Source organism: Phalacrocorax aristotelis, chromosome 6 (genome assembly GCF_949628215.1).
Source record: "Phalacrocorax aristotelis chromosome 6, bGulAri2.1, whole genome shotgun sequence".
Classification (NCBI taxonomy): domain Eukaryota; kingdom Metazoa; phylum Chordata; class Aves; order Suliformes; family Phalacrocoracidae; genus Phalacrocorax; species Phalacrocorax aristotelis.
The window spans coordinates 43126694-43147346 of record NC_134281.1 but is presented as its reverse complement, the minus strand read 5'-3'; the positions used below and the strand labels follow the sequence as shown (position 1 = coordinate 43147346).

The window sequence follows — 20653 nt, the reverse complement described above, 5'->3', positions numbered from 1 at the left end:
TTGGACAAGATGATCTCCAGAGGTCCCTTCCAACCCCTACCATTATGTGATTCTGTGAATTTAAACCTCCCCTGATGCAACTTGAGGCTGTTTCCTCTTGTCTTATGGCTTGTTACTTGGGAGAAGAGACCAACACCCATCTTGTTACAGCCTCATTTCAGGTAGTTGTAGAGAGTGATGAGGTTTCCTTTCAGCCTCCTCTTTTCCAGACTGAACCACCCCAGTTCCCTCAGCTCCTTCTCATTAGATTTGTGCTCCAGACCCTTCACCAGCTTTGTTGCCCTTCTTTGGACACGCTCCAGCAACTCAATGTCCCTCTTGTAGTGAGGGGCCCAAAACTGATCATGGTATTTGAAGTGTGGCCTTACCAGGGACAATCACTTCCCTATCCCTGCTGGCCAGACTATTCCTTATACAAGCCAGGATGCCATTGGCCTTCTTGGCCACCTGGGCACACTGCTGGCTCATGTTCATCCGGCTGTCAACCAACACCCCCAGGTCCTTTTCTGCTAGGCAGCTTTCCAGCCACTCCTCCCCAAGCCTGTAGTGTTGCATGGGATTGTTGTGACCGAAGTGCAGGACCTGCCATTTGGCCTGCTGGATTTCATACAACTAGCCTTAGCCCATCCATCCCGCCCCTCCAGATTCCTCTGTAGCACCTTCTTACCCTCGAGCAGATCACCATTCCCACCCAACTTGGTATTGGCTGCAAACTTACTGAGGGTGCACTCGATCCCCTTGTCCTGGTCATTGATAAAGGTATTAAACAGAACTGGCCCCAACACTGAGCCCGGGGGAACACCACTTGTGACCACCCACCAACTGGATTTAATTCCATTCACTACAATTCTTTGGGCCTGGCCATCCAACCAGTTTTCTTACCCAGCAAAGAGTATGCCTGGCCAAGCTGTGAGCAGCTGGCACTCTCATAAAGAGTGTTTGGGAAGTAAGCCATCAGGCTGCATTGAGAATGAATATGTGAGAAGTTAATTTTTTTTATTAAGTGTTATTTAACTCAATTGTAAGCTTGTTGACTCCTTGCAAAAGCTTATGTATATACATACATAGAAATATGTAAGAACAACCATGGAAATACAGATGTCTCAATCTCCTTGCTCTATTACGCATAGTGTAAGTTCATTCACCTAAGAGATTATAATCCCTTATGTTTATCTACCATATTACTGGATATTAATGTTGTCAGTTAACGGTAGTGCTCTGTATAAAAAGAGTGCTACCTGTTTTGAAGAAGCTTTATAGAGAACAGTTTATTATGGATCTTCCTGCAAATGGTATGTAATTTTATTGAATCCATTAACATGAACAGTGTCACGAGTCGCTACAAATTCTTTTTCACAGAACACATACAGAATATCATGACCCTTGAAGAGTCTGTTCAGCATGTTGTCATGACCGCTATTCAAGAGGTAAGTAAAAATTCATAGCCTAATGCTGTCAGTTGAGAAGTCTGAATATCCATTTGTTCATCTTCATGAATTCTTTCATCCAATCAAAGGTCAGGGAAGAGTGTAAGCACTTCCCTATATTATTTGGGAGGATCAGGACCAAGAGGCCCCAGACCTCAATGAAGGGGTTTTGATTTTAGTCTCATATGCCCAAACGTACAACTTACGGAGACGATAAATGCTTCAGATTTCCTGTTTCACATAAGAAATGTATCTCGTTGCCAACTGCTGATTATACTGGAGTCAGGTTCTGAAATTTCTGTCCCAGTGCTGTAGTCTTGGACCCAAAGTTCAACTGATCATAACCATGAGGCTGCATTGTTCTGACAGACCAGTCCAGCATCTGATTTTATAAACTCCCAGCTGCATCTCCTCTATCCTTGTCATGGTGTACTCCCCCTGCCATCTCAATTTGTTCTTAGTTGGAGCATCTTAGGGATCCAGGCCACAGCATAGCTCTAGTCACTCACTGTCATAGTTTAACCCCAGTCAGCAACCAAGCACCACACAGCTGCTGGCTGACACACCCCCCACCGCCAGTGGGACTGGGGAGAGAATCTGAAGAGCAAAAGTAAGAAATCTCATGGGTTGAGATAAGAACAGTTTAATAATTTAAATAAAGTAATTATAATTAAAAAATGTAGTGAAAAGGAAAACAGTAACAGTGAGAGAGGAACAAAACCCAGGAAATACAAGCGATGCAACTGCTCACCACTCACTGACCGATGCCCAGCCACTTCCCGAGCAGTGATCGCTGCCCCCCAGCAAACTCCTCCAGTTTATATACCAAGCATGACATCATATGGTATGGAATATCCCTTCGGCCAGTTTGGGTCAGCTGTCCTGGCTGTGCTCCCTCCCAGCTTCTTGTGCACCTTTTCACTGGCAGAATATGGGAAGCTGAAAATTCCTTGACTTAGTATAAACACTGTGTGACAACAACTAAAACATCAGTGTGTTATCACATTATTCTCATGCTAAATCCAAAACACAGCACTATGCTAACTACTAGGAAAAAAACTTAACTCCATCCCCAGCAAAACCAAGACACATCTGTGAGCTTCAGGACTGTAAAGCAGAGTGTGGAGGGAGGCAAAAACTGAGTGCTGACTTTGAAGAAAATGTAATGGGTAACTGCACCCTCATCAAGGTAATAGTGGAGTTTGTGGTAGGCTTTAAAACTTAGGTTTAAGTTGACTATATAGTCTTTAAAACTGTAAATGTCCAGTTGGAAGAAATAAATCCATAAATCTATTGTTTGTTCTATTCTGACTAATGAAACTTTCTTTCTGAAGAAGGTCTAGAAATAATACTGTAATTCCTTAGTAAGAAGTAAAGCCCTTTAATTGTTGATAAACATACTGTGTACATCTTTGTACTGGGGATCAGTGAGAGCTATGTTAATGTTCCTGTTGTTTGCTTAGTGGCAATTAACGTAACACAAAGAAGTGTGATAACTACTAAATTAACTGAGTGAAATCCCATCCTGTGCTTCACTCCATTTTAACTTGACTAAGGGGTAGCAGTAACTTCAACAGATCACAGATTCATCCAATAAGATGTTACTGCTAAGCTGGTTAATTTGGGTTGGGGGGAGGTAAAAAACAGTCATCAAATTCTAGATTTGTTTAAATCCTATACCAACCATGAGGTGGTCTTTTTATTATTATTAATATATTTTGATATATTGAAGGGATGTAAGGGCATGGTGGAAAATACAATTGGTATTCAGTAGACGGTGAACTTAAAGATATTTAACCTCTAATTTAATGTTCTTTTCCTGTGGGCTCTTTCTGTAGCTCATGAGCAAGGAGATACCTGGTCCGTCCGCAAGTGATGCATCAAGTGAAATGGAGCAGCAGGTAACTGCCTAATATTTGTTGCTCTTGTAGTTCCAATCTCAACAATAAGTTGGTATCTTGCCATCACTTAAATGAAGAGGATGGCTGCTCTTCCTCACCAATTCTAAAAATAATTTAAAAAAAACAACCTCAACAATAAACTGCATTCTCTTGTCTTCTATCTGCACAAGCTGATGGGTCTGTTTTCCACTCGGAGCTGCTCTGGCTAAACCATACTGGTTCACACAGGGCAGAGCAATATACTGATGCAGGCAGAGAATATACAATAAAGTAATGCTATTTTTCAGTTCTGATTAAGTGAAAAGTTACGTGCTATTTTATAGCTTCTTTAAAAAAATGCAGTGACTGCTATGTCGTCTTCCTGGATGGGGTAAAACTGGCCAGTGCAAACCTACATTGCAAGAAGAGGTACATCAAGGGGTACATCAAGGCTCAGCCATATTAGGCTAAACACTTCAGGTTATTTTTAAGGAGTCATGAAATTTCTTGGCGACCTGAACACTACAAGGTGTTGCACATAAAATGAAGTTGTCTTCAGAAGTACCTGCCGATAAAGGAGCATCACTGTTTTTATGCTGAGATGAAGGACATTTGACTTAACGGGCAGGGATTTTGAAATTGTGACAACAGGAATGCTGCTGTGTTTGCTTTTGTTATGTTTTTAGCTGAAGTTATTGTGTTGAATCGGGATGTTATTCTTAAGTTTCAATAATCTACTTACTACATGTGGTAGTCATTTAAAATGAGGGTGAAAGTAACAATCTTGATCTAACAGTATATGTGTACATTTCTGTGTCAATGTGTACCTAACATCCTTCTTAAACAATTGGTATAAGCAATTGAGACATTTTGGAAGTTAGAACCGTGAGTACTTTGGATATGGGCCAGAATGATTAACTGTCTTATTTTTTAAAAGCTTAAAAAAGCTTTGGAAGATCTTCAGGAAGCACTAGCAGAAAAAGAAGAGTTGGCACAAAGATGTCAAGAGCTAGATTTACAGGTAAGAAACAGCATGTCGCTTCTTTAATATGTAATGGTGCTGCTATTAAGATGCAGAAATTCTGAAGGGCAAAGTGAATTTTGCATTTAAGTTTCTATGAGAATTCTTAGCTGTTTGTGGGGGAAAAGCAATCATTCTGTACTCCAAAATGCAATTAGTGGAAATAGCTTCTGGTGGAAACGTAAGCTGAGGTCCTGTGCCAACTGTTAACTCAAAGGTGGTTTGGTCTGCTAGCTTTATGTTTACCCTTAGCAGCAGGTAGCCATCAGAAAAATGTTACCATGCCCATTTCAGTTTTAGTCACTGCTATCTCTAGTCTTTTCAGCTGTGTCCAAAAAAATCCAGTTCATGTAATAATCAGTCATTAGATTTAATGCTGTTTTCAGTAGGAGTTGATGAAAAAATAAAATTTGAAATTGATCTAAAATGTACGAGCTTCTTCTTGTACACAGTTGCAACATGGGGGATATTTCAGGAAATAAAAATCATGGAAACTAATAGATCGTTTCAAAACACACTGATAATAGGCCTGCTTTTTGTTTTTGGTGGATATAGAAGTTGATCAAGTCACTCTTTAGAAAAAGGAGGCAGGACTTCATAACAATAAACAGGAACTTCCATTTCAAACAACTTTTTAAAGAAAAAAAAAATCCATGTGATTCCTCTTTTATGGCACTATAATCTCAGAATTGAAAGAAGTTTATCTGGTAAGGCAGTTCATCTCAGATTTGATTCTGCACAAAGAGAACATTTGGGTGGCATCTTCTTACAGGAGCCAGAGTGCTATACTGGCTGTACTAGCATCTGAAAAAAACCTTGCAAAACCAGAGGCCAGTTTTGCATTTCTGACAGGTAATGATGCTGAAAAAGTAGAATACTTGTATGTAAGTAGCTCATAGCTAATTACCATGTTGTTGTTAACTGTTGTTAGAATTGAATTGATATTTCATTCTTTTTTTCTTGAGGCAGTAGTAAGGCTGCCTAGTGAAAACAGAGATCTAAAAATGCTTGTGAGCAGAATCTGCAGCAGAAAATTATTTCTTTTAAATGGGCAAGAGGATTGATTTGACAGCTGAACACACAGACTACAGCAGTTAAACTTCAAAACACGTGTTCAGTGTTCAAAAGGTTCCAGAGGTGCTGGGATAACAACTTGCACTTTCTGCTTCCATTAGGAGATTTAGTATGTCTTACTAGAGAAGTCCCAGTGTTAGTCCTGTCTCCCACAAACTTCTCTTTTGAGATTTCTCTATTAATTAATAATAGGTTACACAAAGCCAGTTGCTCATAACATAGCATGGGCCAGGTAAAGGTGTGAAAGGTGTTTGAGGGAAAGGAACTGCTGAGTATAAACAGATGAGTTAATGACACCATAGGTGTCTTTAATACTGGGGTGTGTTCTTAAAATATCTCTTCATAATTTGTGTTGACTTCGACACCACTTCTGTTATGTTGAAATAATAGAAAAAAAAAGAAAAGAAAGCTATCAGAAAGGAACTGAGAAAAGATGAAAAACTTGCTCTGAGTTGTGTGAAAGTTTGTTGGTTTTTGGGGGTGGTTTTGGTTGTTTTAATTCTGACACATTATTCTAAAAGCGTGAATGTTGTGCATGTTGACGGAGTGGCTGAACCTTGAACAGGAAGTATTATGCTGAGCAAGGCTCAGATATGCACTCTACTCACAGGTGTTCGTGTGTGCATGTGTATAGTAAAGTGGCATCTGTTATGTAAAAAGCAGTGAACCTAGAAAGCCAGCACCTAATGAAGTAGTAGATTAATTGCCGCTTTGTTTCTCATATCTGTTTGACTGGTAGACTTTTAAATTATGGTCACAAACAGTTTCCTAATATTGCATACTCTAGGTTATATCTGATGTTTAATCTAATACTGTCACCATGATTTTTTTTTAATTTTTATTTATTTGAAGCCATAATATTGACTGACGCTTCTCATTTAAACTAATTCTTAATAAATTCACTTGTAAGGTCTCAGTCTTCCTTGATATTTTCCAAGAGTATAAGAAAGGTAGGTTTTCTTTATGATTCAGGAAAACATAACCCAAAAAGCATATTGTCCCTGTTTAAATGCCAATTAACTAACACATGCTACATGCTCTTATGTTTGACAGGATGTTAAAATTAACACAACAGCTTTCACTAGAAAAACTTTAAAGGTTCTATCCTCTTAATCCTTCCCCATTTTATGGCTGTTAATATACTTACTGTTTCAATGAAGCGTTGTATTCTCATTTGCTTAGCTGTGAACACTTTCAATATCAAACTTGTTTGATTGTTGCAATAAATGCATGCTCTATATGAAGCTGCCTAGGTTTTTTCTTTTGCGTGTGTGCTTACTAGCTTATGGCACCTGAAACAGCTTCTTGCGCAACCATTCACTGCTGAGCGCACGGCAGTACTGTGTTAGTGTGCTAGCCAGTGCCATCCTGCTGTTTATTGTTAAGTACAAGCAAGATGGAGAGTACTTTTACACCAATACTTAGTTTTTTGTACAGCGTCCGTGGTACCTTTTTTAATGAAAGTACCAGTTTCTCTCCATATCATATTGTCTGCCTTTACCGTGGTTTCAGTTACAAAAATTTGTCATTTTTTTAGAGGGATTTTAGTGCTTCATAACTGTCATACACTAAAGCATCTGTATGCTCAAGTGTGCTATGTAAACTACATTCTAAAATTTCTAAACGCTCAACCTTTTTCATAAACTAATTTGGTGATGTACTGCTGTCTTGCTTTAGTTCTTTCCAGTCGGACAGGTCTTACAACGTTGATGCTGTTTTGTCTGCACTAGGTGGCTGCCCTCCAGGACGAAAAAAACAGCTTGATGTCAGAAAATGAGATTATGAATGACAGGCTAGAGCAATTAGACGACACCCTTGATGATCCAAATACTGTGGTTGCAAAAAAGTATTTTCATGCACAGTTGCAGCTGGAACAACTGCAAGAAGAAAACTTCAGGTATTAAATGATTTCTCTTAAAAATCCCTTGCTTGTCATGTCAAATATATCCTGAGAATTTCTGGTACTCTTTCAGGATTTTCCATCTCGATTTCTTTTGCTAGGAAAGCTTTCTAGTTCTGTATAAACATATTTAAAAGACAGTCCTTGCCTCTAAAAATAAAAACTATTACTTTTTATAGAAAATATTACTTTGTAATTGCCATATTGTAGCCATTTGACACTTCAAAACAGGGGATGGAAGGCAGAAAATGAGTGCGGAAGTGATTTGTGTGTAAACAAAACAAAAAACCCTACCCCTTCCCCCCAAAACTAGCATATCTCTTTACTGTACTTATTTCTTTTACGTATTAGTCTTTCTCCCTGGGATCCCTATGGGGGAGAAAAATCACTTTTCATGTGATCCCTTGATACTGATATGGTAATTTTGCAGTACACAATCCATTATGATTTAACAGGTAGATAATAAAATGTTCCATGCTTACAGTACCATTTTTTCTGGCTACTTAAATAAATAGGTTTGCTTAGTCTTATTTACTTTTGGTAGATCTAGCACTAAATGAAAAATGTATAGTAACAATGAGTTCTTAACAGAGTTCCTGGTTTTGATCTGGTAGGCTTGAAGCTGCAAAAGATGATTATCGTGTCCATTGTGAAGATCTAGAAAAACAATTGATTGAACTGCAACACAGAAACAACGAACTAACCTCTTTGGCAGAAGAATCGAGAGCCTTGAAAGATGAAAATGATATTCTTAGGTATGTAACAGAGAGTGCTACACACACACATTAGAAGGATTTAATCCAAGGCTTTTTATTTTAAAATATGTTTTTTTCTGAGGCATTATGTCTAGAGATAGGTCTTATCTGAATGAGATCTAAAATAAATGTTGGAAAAGGGCCCTTTGACAAAGCAGAAATGGAGTACAAGCTTTCAGGCATGGCCTCTATGGTCTGCATAAGAATAGCAACGTGGAATTTTTCTGTGAAGCAGGATTAATGATTATGGAAATAATTATTCTTCATGTGGGATGGAAGGTTGAAGTTCTGCAAGAATTAAGAAATTTTTATGGTGGTGGGTGCACTCTTATTAAGGGGACATTTGTGTTAGCAAGAGGCTGCATTTTCTGATGTACAAAAGCATATATGCAGCTAGAACTTTGACATAACTTTTGGTGTCAGCATTCTAGGCTAGATTTAGGTTAGTAACATGATTAACAAAATGAAGATGAAATACACAGTAACCTTGATGAGAATCTAAGGCAACATTCCAGCTTGTGTAAACCAAATTGAAAACCAGACCACCCAGGAAATACCCAAAGTAAATAATTTTGCAAAAGCAGGTCTGCTATTCATAAAATAGTATGACTATAACATGGAATGAAAAGTGGTTTCAGGTGTTTAACTTATAGTGGTTCTTAAATAACATCTGAAATAAATCTTAACCTTACATTTTCTTCCATAATTTCCTTGTACTAGCTTCTAGTGATGTGAGATGGCAGATATTAAACACAGGTATTAAAATTGTGTGTTTATTATCCAAATATTTTCTTACCATGTAGGTTTTTGTTAATGATCAGCTGGTAATTCTTGGTCATATCTGCCAATGTTCATTTTCATAGTGCAGTTATGTTTTAATTATGTATAACCTCCCAATGAGGACATCTGTGTGGTTTTCCTTACCAAGTACCTGTACTTCAAGATGACTATCTAGCACAGGATGTTGTGGTGCCTTTACATTGCACCCCACAGAATTCTCTAGAGATAGTTGACTTACTAACCCTTGCTTGTACTGCTGGCATACAACTGTCAGTCTTACTCCCACTTAAACCCTGTGGTGATTTCAATTTTTATAAGCAATCTTTGCATAATGCAAGTTTGCATTGATTATGCATTTAAAAATAAAGCAGGAAGATTTAACTCTGCTGTTAAGCACATTGCATCTCTCTTTGAAAATAGCTTGAATGTGCATGAAAGCAGAATTTGACTTTTTTAATCTTTTGAAGAAACACACTTTCTTCTAATTCCTGTTTATACTTCAAGGACTACTGCAGACAAGGCAAGTAAGCTGGAATCAACTGTTGAAGTGTATCGTAAAAAGCTACAGGATTTGAATGACTTCCGCAGACAAGTCAAATCTCTGCAGGAGACCAACATGATGTATATGCACAATACAGTCAGTCTGGAGGATGAGCTGAAGAAAGCCAATGCAGCACGTGCCCAGCTAGAAAGCTACAAAAGACAGGTAAGGCTGCGTCTATACTGAAGATGTTCCTTTTTCCTCAGAGTCATCTTACCTAAATAAAATTATTTTAATTATGTTTTAATGAAAAATATTGAACAACTTAATTTAACAGCCTGTGGGCTTAATCTGCACTGTCCCCTTAGAATTTCTTATTTGTGACAACTCCTTCATACTCTGCCATTCACTTTGTGGTTTTCCCTGTTTATTAAACCATTAAGCTTAACTGTAGCTGCCCTCTCAACTGATTGGTAGTCCGTGCTTTGCTTTTCTTCTTCACTTTAACTGAGGTAATTTGTGTGCCTGGGAGAGGTTGTTCAGCTGTTGCTGAGATCACTTGTATGTAAGATTCTTAACTTTCTTCATGGAAATTTGTTTTAAACTGTAGTAGTTTTATTTCAATTTCACTTATTTCGGTAGTAATTAAGAGATGCAGGAGTTAAATATTTAAAAAACCCAAAAGAGAAAACAGAAACCAAAACCAAACAAAACAACTACAGAAAAAATCCAAACACAAAGGTCCCCATTCCATCTCCCCTTCTCTAACCTTGGAGGACCAGCTGTTTATTTTGGCTGAACTGGGCAGGGGTGAAGGTTTTAACATAGCTTTTAAAGGTAGCATCTTGCAACATTCATGTGCTGAATATAGTCTTTTTATGAAAAGGTCCAGGAGCTTCATAACAAACTGTCTGAAGAATCAAAAAGAGCTGATAAACTAGCATTTGAAATGAAGCGACTTGAAGAAAAGCATGAAGCTTTAATCAAAGAAAAAGAGGTAAGTCTTTTAAACAAGAGTTTATCTGAACGCCTAATAAATCTCTCTCAAGTGCTCTGCTTGAGGAAAACCTTCCCAGAAGTAGTGTTACGATAAAAATGAAGTTCAGTGCCTTGTGTGTGTATGCACATATAAACCATAAATATGTCTTACAATGTATGTGTGTCAGTAGTAGTCCTAATTAATGTTCTTTGGTCTTAAAGTAGTGCAGTATGACTTAATTCCACCTCAAATATATCTTCTTAGAGACTGATAGTACAGTGTGATGCATTAAAAGAGACAAATGAAGAGCTCCGGTATTCACAGATGCAGCAGGATCATCTGAGTCAAACAGGTATTGCTTTATCTTCAGAGGCTTTTTAATGTATATTAGTGATTTCTCTAAATTTGTTAAACTTCCCATGCGATTTCAGGTGCATCTCGTGTTAAAAGCCATGAGAATCTTGCTGCTGAAATTCTGCCAGTGGAATATAGGTAAGCCAAAAAGGTTGAGGTTGTTTTGGGATTTTCATGGGTTGAAGCATAATATTGTTTCTGTGAAAGTTCAAGTCTTTTTGGCAGCAGGACTCTGTATCCCACTTCTTGCTTTCCCTCCATGATGCTTGTCTGGACCCCCACGTAGCTGTTAATAATTTATTTCCCCATACTATTATTAGTTTGCATTCGTTCTTAGAAGCATATCAGATTGCTGTGTATAAAGTTTGGCGTGAAACATTGTCTTCAAGGAGCGAAACAATTATTACCTTGCCACTAGCAGATGGAATAAATAAATAAATAATGCACAGACAGAACAGCTAAAGGCTATCTGATACTACTTCTAAAATCTGGTAGAGAGAAACATAATGGCACGATAAAATCTGAGGTTGGAGTGACTTAATTTAAAACTTAGTTCATATCCCTTAAACTGTTGTGGTGATTGAAAGTTGTAAGCTATCTTTTAATAAAAAATTGCATTGTTATCCCAAATATATCCGTAAGCAGAACTTGTTTCACTCACTTTAAGGTTGGGGGAGCGAACAGGAATATTACCTCCTACTCTTAGTCACCTTTTTTGTAATTAACAGTGACTTTTCCATTGTTTTTGATTCAGAGAAATGTTTATTCGGCTGCAGCATGAAAATAGGATGCTTCTATTACAACAGGAAGGATCAGAAAATGAACGTATTACAGAGCTCCAGGAGCAGCTGGAGCAAAAGCATCGGACAGTGAACGAATTAGAAACTGAGAAAAGGTGATGGGTGAAACAGCATCTTAAAATATAGAAAAAAAAGTTATTTCTGGACCTTCAGAGTGGCCTTGTGGTTTGCATCTCTAATGTAGCACTGTGCAGGAAGCCAATTATTCTTTTTCTTTTACCATTGTAATCATAAACGAAGGGTTATGAAGCAAGCAAGAAGGAAAGGAGCTTAAATGTGGTGGTGTAAAATGTGGTAGATCTGTGTGTAGGGTACTTGGAAGAAAGTGTTGCTTACAGGACACTCTTCTTAACTCTGAATGATTCTTGGTAGACCAAGAATAGATGTAGACTATTTCTAGAGCTTCAAAATAATAATCTTGCAACACTGGGTTATGGTCTGAATTTCTGTGTTAATGAATGCTGAAAGTAGTTTACTAGGATATGAGAATTTTGGGTAGTTAAGTTTTCTCAAAACTTAAAATGATTCTAGGTGTATTATTATAAAATGTTTAATAAAACTGCCATGTGTTTGTTTCAGCAGAAGTTACAAGTCAGACTAAAAGCATTTGAAATGAGTTTCTTTGTGGCTTAAGCCCTGCTGGGTAGACCCTCTGAAAAATTATCCAGACATGAAACAGAAAGATCTGTCTGTTGTGATCTATTTAGATGGGTAATAACTGCCTTTTCTTCCTAAAAGGCTAAATGAAGAGCGTATTGGGGAGTTACAGCAGCAGATTGAAGATCTGCAAAAGGCTTTACAGGAACAGGGATCCAAGACTGAAGGAGTAAGTGAAAGTTCAGGCTTCTTGACCTTGAACACATCTTGCTAGTTTTGTTTAAAATCCTTCAGTGTAACATCAAGTCCTTTGTTTAGATGTGCCTCTTCTTTTTCAGTGTGTCTAGTGCAGATAACTACTAAGAAGGCAGGATTGTGGTTTGGTGTGCTTGCTTTTATGTTTTTTTTAAGTTAGTTTGAAACGCAGAGGTTTAAGCAGTAGTAAGAGTAAGCAAGCTCTGAAGCCTCTTTGAGTCACCCACCCTCCCCACCCCCAAACTGAACACACACATTTTAAGAGACCTTACAAGCAAAGATCTTAAACAATTGAAGCTGTTCAATGTATTCTAAAAACTCTCTTCTGCCTTAAAAGAGGTCCCTCAGTTTAGGTAACATGGACTTGGCTCCACTGTAGTCAGAGCAGATGAGCTTCATCTCTACAGAATGAGAATCCATGTGACCCCCACACCAACTGCATTTCAGCTGAAAATTTCGTGTTTTCACATGTTCTCCCCCTCCCCCCACCCCCCACCCCCCCTTCTTTAAGGAACTGCAACTTTTCAACCTTCTACTTTACTTTTAAAAATCTCCAGTTTTATCATTAAATGGTGGTATAGTGAGAAGGATAGCTTTAAAGAAAAAATATGCTGGACTTGGTGTGATGCAAAAAATATGAATGCAGTTACAGAAATGCATTAAAAAAATGCAGTTTTCTTGGGATTTATTTGCTTTGACTTATTTAGGTGTGCTAAGTATACTTGGCTGATTTGTAAGAGCACTTTAACATTGAATGGTATGAGATACTGAAATATAACCGAATTTTAATTCTTTCCTTTCATAGTCTAGCAACCTGAAGCAGAAATTGGCAGCACATATGTAAGTAAGAGACATGCCATCCACAATAGCTTATTTACATTAAATAATTTGACTGTTGTATCACAGAAACTGCCTAAGTCTTTTTAGAGATGTCTTGTATTTCTAAACCACTGATCTGAGAATCGTGCGTGTTGTGAGTTAACTATTAGCAATCTAGTTTTGTCTGCTCCAATTATGATAATCTTGTATTACTAGTATTCACTTAATTGTCTCTTCATCACCAATAGCATTTTAACTGTTCTGATTCTACAACAGACTGCTAAAACCATCACTCTCACTGGCCTCAAAGTGTATTTCATTCTTTGGAAATAATTCCATCCTTTCAGCAGGTGTAGTTCATGCTAAGGGAGATGCTGAAGGGGTTTTTTGTTCATTTCCTTTTTTGTTTCTAGTTTTAGGTAAGTGAGACTCAATTTAGAAGTCACAACTTCTATGGTTCTTCAAAAATACATACTAATATTTCTATTTAAACTGAAAAGAATTGCCAGAGTTTAAAATAGTTGTTGAAACACTTCCACCATCAAGTTATGGCTTTCAGCTCTTAAAACTGTGCATGGAATTATTTGTGAGCTTAATCCTTAGCCCAGCCTTTCATTTGTAGGGAAAAGTTGAATGAAGTTCATGATGAGTTACAGAAGAAAGAGGCTGATCTTGCAGAACTCCAGCCTGATGTTAGTCAGAACCGTAAGTTGTTTTGTGTGTTTTGGGGGATTTTTTAATGAGACTGTGTTAAGTTTCTTCTGAAATGATTCACATAGTCACTGGGCTATGGGATACTTGTCTGGATAAGGCTTTGTGCCTTAAATCTGAAATGGGGTGGATGTTGTTTGGTTTTTCTTTTTTACACGTGGTGGTGGGGAAGGAGAGGTTTATGGGGGCTTAGGTTTTTCTTGAACAATACTCTGCAAAATAGGAATTCAGGGTCAGGTGACCCTGGTAAAACTGAAACAAAAATAAGAACCTAAGAAATTATGGAGTAGCTATAAAGTTTATTGTGTAGTAGCTAGAAAGGTGGTTAAATCAAGAGAATACGAAAGCCTTGAAAGTACCATGTCTATTTTTATTTTGTATGTCTTTGCTGATAATTTCTGTGAATAGCCCAGAAGATTGGAGAGCTGGAAGCAGCTTTGCGAAAAAAAGATGAGGATATGAAAGCAATGGAAGAAAGATATAAAATGTACCTTGAGAAAGCAAGAAATGTGAGTGGCATATTTCTGAACATATACATTGCTCCCTCGTAAATTGTTAAATAGATTGAGTCCCCCCCCTCCACCTCCCAATTCAAATTAGTAGCTGAATGTTGCATTTTTAGTCAAATTGCTCAACTGCAGTCAGTAAAGTGTATGAGAGAATGGGGTTTAGGCTAAAGCATGAGGTGCATTAATGATTCCTTTGTACCCTTTGATATCTTCTGTTGTACAGTGCAACAGCCTAGTTTTCATCATAATTGCCTACCTAATATTCAGTCTGTTTTCATATTTCTGCTGTGAGCAAATGAGATGCAGAGCTGGTGAGAATCAAACCTGACTTGTAATGCTTTTGTTTTGCCTTGTACAGGTGATAAAAACCTTAGACCCCAAGCTAAATCCAGCTTCAGCAGAAATTATGTTGCTCAGAAAACAGATAATGGAGAAAGACAAAAAAATTGAAGCACTAGAGGTAAAAATTACATATAATTACTTCTAATATGTTCTGCTGTCTCAGATATTAGACACTCAAGTTACTGTTTCCTGATGATCCAGTACTCTTCAGCGCTGCATTTAGTTAGAAACTGCACAGACCATCAAACCTAGAGATTTTTAGCTTGGCTTAATTAACCTTGTATCCTAGTATAAGTCTCTCAGAGCAGTTTACTGTTCAACAGTGTTTTTCAGTGTACAACTGAAACTCTAATTCGGATTCTTTCTAAACCCTCTGAAGAGCTATAAGTGAAACACTTCATAAGACTAACAGTTTTGCCATGTTACGGTAACTTGTACAGAGCTGCAGAGTCTGACCTTTTTCAGTAGTAATGTAAGTTGGCTTGTATGAGAGGTTAGGTATTTGAACGGTGACTTGTTTGATTTACTAGACATCTGATATCAGTGGCTTCATGTACTGGAGTTCTTGAAACTATATAGAAGAGTAAAACCTGTTACTTCAGTAAAATCTGCTTGGCTGAAATCCTGAAGGGGTTGTTGATGGTAGTCCAATAACCAAAAAAACACGTGGGAGATGCTGCATTCAGTTTTATAGCAGTATTGATGGGACTGGTTAGAATAGTTACCTGAACAAATACAAAATTCCTCAACACAAGTTAGTAGGCTGAAAGACCTGACTTTTTAAATGCTGTGGCCTGTGTGTATGCACTAGGTAAGTATATTATATAATAGTAATATAACATGATAAGATTATTCAGCCACTAGAGGTACATTCTTGTCTTTGCCTTTCAGGTGAATTACTAAATTATTTATAGACTTTCTGATACACCCTACATTTTCATGCATTTCCCCCCCATGTACCCTCAAAGTATATTTCTAAGTCGAATTGCAACTCGTGTAAAGTTTAGCCTCTTCTTGAAGTAGTCTATAACTTCTCTCGTAGTCATTTATGGAAGTATCCTTACATTTCTAAGCCTTCTAGTTATTTTGCATGTTTAAGCATTTTTCCTGCATGTGTTTATTTCACTCAGTGGGCTGCAGTAAGTTTATGCAGATTATTTTTGTGTTTTATGTGAGATTGTCTTCTCTATTGTCTGCTTACAGGCCGAATACAAACTTGCTAAGTTACGTGATTATGAGGAGAAACTAATTGTAACTGCATGGTATAACAAGGTGGGTCAAAAGTTCCTTTGTTGGTATCTCGGAAATCAGAAAAGCACATTTTGCTAAATGTGACAATAAAATCTTACATTGCCCTTTTCCTCACTTTGAGATTCACTATAAAGTGGCGCTTAGGAGAGAAAGCTGGCAGTTTAGCTACTTGTAGCAGAAAAATCAAACTGGCAGATTAGTTCCCTATTTCTAGACATGAGGCCATACTAAAGACAGGAACAAAGCCTGAGAGCTACAGTTTAAAATGAGGTTGTCTTCCACTTGCTAATTTTGACTTCAAGTCAGAAAGCAAACTTGAGTGAGTTCTAGCTGGAAGTTCCAGTCCTATTGGGTTAACTCGGAAAATACCAGCATCAACATTTTTGATAGCAGCGTAAAAGGAAAATATTTTAACAATCAACTATTTTGTAAAATTGTTTTGTTATTTGTTTTCTGCTTGTCTTCCGTGCTTTGGAACAGTAGACTTAAAATTCAGCATAGGCCGTGACTTCCATGTCAGTAATGTACTATTTGCTGCCACAAGCTTCCACCTGGATTTAGCCGACTAAATCCCTGAATATTCAATAGCATTCATTGCTGAAGTTTTTGGGCTTGAAACAAAGAGAGGCCATGGTTCAAAAGGTTTCCAGACTCCTGCTTTAGATGTTCTGTGTCTTTAGCACAGTATTTGTGAAATAAAGCTAGAGCCACCTTCTCATCCTGCAGCAGTGTTGCAAAGGTTGTTAGCAATGTTAGATTGCTGTGAAAAGGACTGGAGAAAGTTGTTCATCTTCATATGAAGCAATGTTTAAATAGAGTTTCATAAAGACAGACTGGAATGGGAAATCAAAAAAAGGAAAGTAAAATCAAATGGCTTGCTTAATACAGGAACAACTTTTCAATAAGTTAAAATTAACACATTCTATATAAATGTGAATTAATCTTATTTTCTTCAGTCTTGATTCAAACCTTTTATGTCAACAAGAGGGTGTATAAGAAATACAGTAAAAGAAATCCTGTGTGCGTATTAAGTAAGCATGAACTTTGTGTATGAAAGATGGCCAATTTTTTTTTTCTGTTTTTGCTATAGTGTAAATGTCGTTTAACTTATTTGCAGAGCCTAACTCTTCAGAAGCTAGGTATGGAAGCAAGGCTCGTTGGCAGTAGTGGTGCCTGCAGAGATGGTCCTGGACGTTCGTTCCTAGCTCAGCAACGTCATGTCACCAATACAAGAAGGAATCTCACTGTTAAAGTACCAGGTGCAACATCTGACTAAACCACAAGGACCATGAGGAAAACTTACATGCTAAAGTGTCCTTAAATGTTTTATAGCTTCTGCTTTAACTACTTGATGAAAGAGGAAGTTAGAATGGTTGGGCAACTGCGAATTCAACATCAGAACCTATCAAGAAGTGATTAAATTGATCAGTCGTATGTCTAGAAGGTAGCACATCGTTTTGCAGGTAGAAGTAGGTTTAATAACTGCAGTATGTATTTACAAGCACAACTTAAAAGATTTATATTTGCCTTCAGAATATATTGTAAATATAAAAATTGGCACTATATATTTAAAACTTTATTTAATGGGTCTGGGCTAGAAAGTTGTCTTTTCTATTGGGAAGACGTTATGCAAAAATGTACTTCAGGAAACTGGCAATGTTGGGCATTTTTGCTGGGCTCTTTTAAAATTTAATTTAATAGATTGGTACCATGTTTTAAAAAATACTTGCTTTTAAAATTGTGCTTTGTATTCTTAAAAAAAAGAAAATACTTGCATTTGTAGAAAAAACCATGGTGTATTACCAGTTGACTTGTTATACAGTAGAAGACAGGATTTGTTTTGTCATCTCAAGTGTGAAGCAGAATTACTCAGTTTATTTAAGAGATTAAGTTTGTGCATATATACATTAAGGAAAACCTGTCTTCAAGATGTTGAATTCACGAAAGCCAAATAAGCTGTCTTTTCCTGTGTAAGAAAAAATCTATTATAATAATTCAAAAGTCTGGGCTATGTTTTAAAAGTCTGGCATATTGGTACACTGCATTTATTTGCAGAAAGTGGGTTAGGTGGGAAGGAACCCCATTTATTTCCAGCTATTTATACAACCCTGTGCATAGAAATCAATTTTCCTCTTTTGAAAATGTGGTTTCGCTTCAGTTATTCTGAGCTAACTGTGCTAGGCAGATGAATGAAAGATAGCTTTGCTAGTTGTTGGCAGCAAAGATTGTTGGCATGCAAAAACATGCATAAACTGTAATAGTTTTGCAGTTTCTAGATTGAAGAAGATGAACTGGGGACCGATATCTGAAATTTGTGTGTGGGAAGTTGCTCTCTTTCACAGAATTTGTGTCACTTTGTTTACCAAATGTCTTATTTTTGTTGTGAACTGTAGTTTTAGGAAACTTGTTCATGTCCATTCTTCTTTGCAAACTGTGTAGAACAAATTCATTATACCCGTAGTTAAATAAAATTTCAGCAGCCCTTCAAATAAAATTAATACAATTGAACTAAGTATTTGAGGGTGCTGTACTGCTCCATGACCTAATATAAAGCTCAACCGTATGCGTGAATGAAAGCGTGTCTGCTTCACCACTGAGGCCATCTTTGATTTGAGAGCAGGGTTCAGCTTTGCAGAATTTAAGTTCTTTACTGTGAAGTTTGAGTAGTCTTCCATTTTGCATGCCCCTCAGTATGGCTTGTTCCTTGATTTCTTCCTTCTCTAGCATCTTAAATTCTTTATTGGGCATTGCATGCAATGCTAGAGAAAAGGGAAGTATTCAATTTTAATACTTAGTCAGCATTGTTTCTTACTTGTGGTGATAGTATTACAGTGCTATACATCTAGGCATTCAACAGAGTTTTCCTCTTTCAACACTTCTGTCTACAGAAGGCATTGTTTAAAAGCCAGTCTCATGCTAAATGTGGTATGAGCAGAGACTACGCCAGCCAAACTGCCGTTGGACGGTTTTGTCTGTCAGGTTGTGTTCTTCAGGACTTTGTGCTTCTTTGGACTACCTCTCGGGTTTTGAGGTCTTTTATTGCTGCAGTGATATTATTGGGGTTTGTATTTTTAAGATACAATTGCTTGTTTAATCTGCTAGTGGCGTGGGAGATGGTGGTGAGCAGTGGAACAGGAGACTAAGTCTTAGCAAGATGTTTACGTTTCCAAAGCCTGGTACTTCAGTGTGTTGTAGTGAAATGTGAAACTGTCACTGATGGTGTTGAATGGATCTCTTAACCCTTGTTCTTTACAGCATGGAAAGAACATCTAGTTAGTAGGTTTGGTGCATTTATCATACTTCTCACAGTAGTAGAGCTGTATCAGTAGTCATATCAGGTGCTGGATAGTGAAAAACTTGGAGCAGATGTCTTTGTACACTTCTCAAAACTGCAGTCCCTGGCACCAGAAATTACCAAGAACCTCCCTATCATTTAATTGGAAGCTCGTCTTCTGATTAGCAATGGAAGAATTTAAATACAGAACAGCAGACAGGGATCAGCCTTTTTCAGGGCAAGGTTGTCCCCAATAGTCTTTTTGGGGATGCCAAAAATGAATTGGGTGTTCAGGTATTAGATAAAATTTTACTTATTTGGGACTTTTCCAAACTGTTAAAAGTTAAGCGTTTCTTTGGGATTAAGAACCTCTTTAAGAGTGGCTGGTTTATACCTGGTTAAACTTGGGTTACATACTGTGAATGAGGAACCGATCTGTAGAAATAAACGTTAGATTATAAGCCATGGTGTTGTATTCACTTCAGCTCACCTGGGTGTGCAGAAAGGATCATTAGAATAAGTATAATTTTAATGTTAACTTCATTCATGTCAAACAAAACCCGCTACGAATAGCTTTATTGTGTTACAGCTGAGTTGTATGCAACACGTAGCAGCAGAACAATGTCAATACAGTGTTCTTTGATGTCATGGGCACCACTGCTGAGGCAGGACAAAGACAGAGGCTACTTGTGTCTGCTGCAAGATGAATTTGTATCATGCCCAGACAGCACAGTTAGGAACAGATTCAAATTATGAGATTAAGTTGTTGAATATTGCTGAATTTAATCAGCGTTATTAGTAAATTTAGCCAGTTTCCAGTAAAATGGGTAACATATCCAAAGAAAAAAATGTTCTGATTGACATGTCATTTGTTAATATTTTTGTATATAAGAGTAACCACTATGGAAGGGGAGAGCTTTTTAGCAATAATACAGATTTTGGACTAGTAGGTTCTTTTACTGAAGGTGGACCAGGCAGCAGTTCTGAGAAGATTCTTTTGCAACAACTGTATTATAGTGGATTAAGAAACATTCACTGAAAATAAATTTTCACCTAACTGACTTTTTTGTTTGTTAAAAATACCTATATGGGTACTCTATTTTCTACAATATACACTTACTTGGTAATAAGTAATACAAGCAATACTGATGTTTTATTTAGGTAGCCATAAATACTTTAGGAATTAGAAAATGAAACCAATTGTTTAAGAGTTGGTAATGTCTGGTAAAGTAATTTTCTTAACTTTTTCCCTTTTTTCCCTTCCCCCCGCTAGTCAAGCTAGAGTTGAGGTTTTCAGTGTATCGGTGTCTACATCTTCTGTTTAAAACAAATGTAAACACTGTGTGGCATAGAACTTGAATAATTGCACTAATTTTTAAACTTTTGCGTTTATTTTTCTTTGGAAAGAATTCTTTTATATTCACATAAAGACTTTTAAAATTAA

General features: G+C 37.3%; 1 protein-coding gene across 4 annotated transcripts in view; it reads left to right on the top strand.

The window, feature by feature from the left end:
• HOOK1 (hook microtubule tethering protein 1) overlaps positions 1 to 20653 on the top strand; it is a 31250-nt gene extending 10597 nt beyond the window's left edge. For all 4 annotated transcript variants that reach the window (XM_075097452.1, XM_075097453.1, XM_075097451.1 and 1 more), the window contains exons 6-22: positions 1360 to 1427; positions 3266 to 3328; positions 4245 to 4328; positions 7133 to 7299; positions 7917 to 8057; positions 9342 to 9543; positions 10205 to 10315; positions 10562 to 10649; positions 10729 to 10789; positions 11406 to 11546; positions 12190 to 12277; positions 13109 to 13143; positions 13745 to 13827; positions 14242 to 14342; positions 14701 to 14802; positions 15888 to 15956; positions 17053 to 20653. In XM_075097452.1, the coding sequence (XP_074953553.1) occupies positions 1360 to 1427; positions 3266 to 3328; positions 4245 to 4328; positions 7133 to 7299; positions 7917 to 8057; positions 9342 to 9543; positions 10205 to 10315; positions 10562 to 10649; positions 10729 to 10789; positions 11406 to 11546; positions 12190 to 12277; positions 13109 to 13143; positions 13745 to 13827; positions 14242 to 14342; positions 14701 to 14802; positions 15888 to 15956; positions 17053 to 17211 (1763 nt within the window). In that variant the 3' untranslated portion in view covers positions 17212 to 20653. The remainder of the gene's footprint in view (positions 1 to 1359; positions 1428 to 3265; positions 3329 to 4244; positions 4329 to 7132; positions 7300 to 7916; positions 8058 to 9341; positions 9544 to 10204; positions 10316 to 10561; positions 10650 to 10728; positions 10790 to 11405; positions 11547 to 12189; positions 12278 to 13108; positions 13144 to 13744; positions 13828 to 14241; positions 14343 to 14700; positions 14803 to 15887; positions 15957 to 17052) is intronic.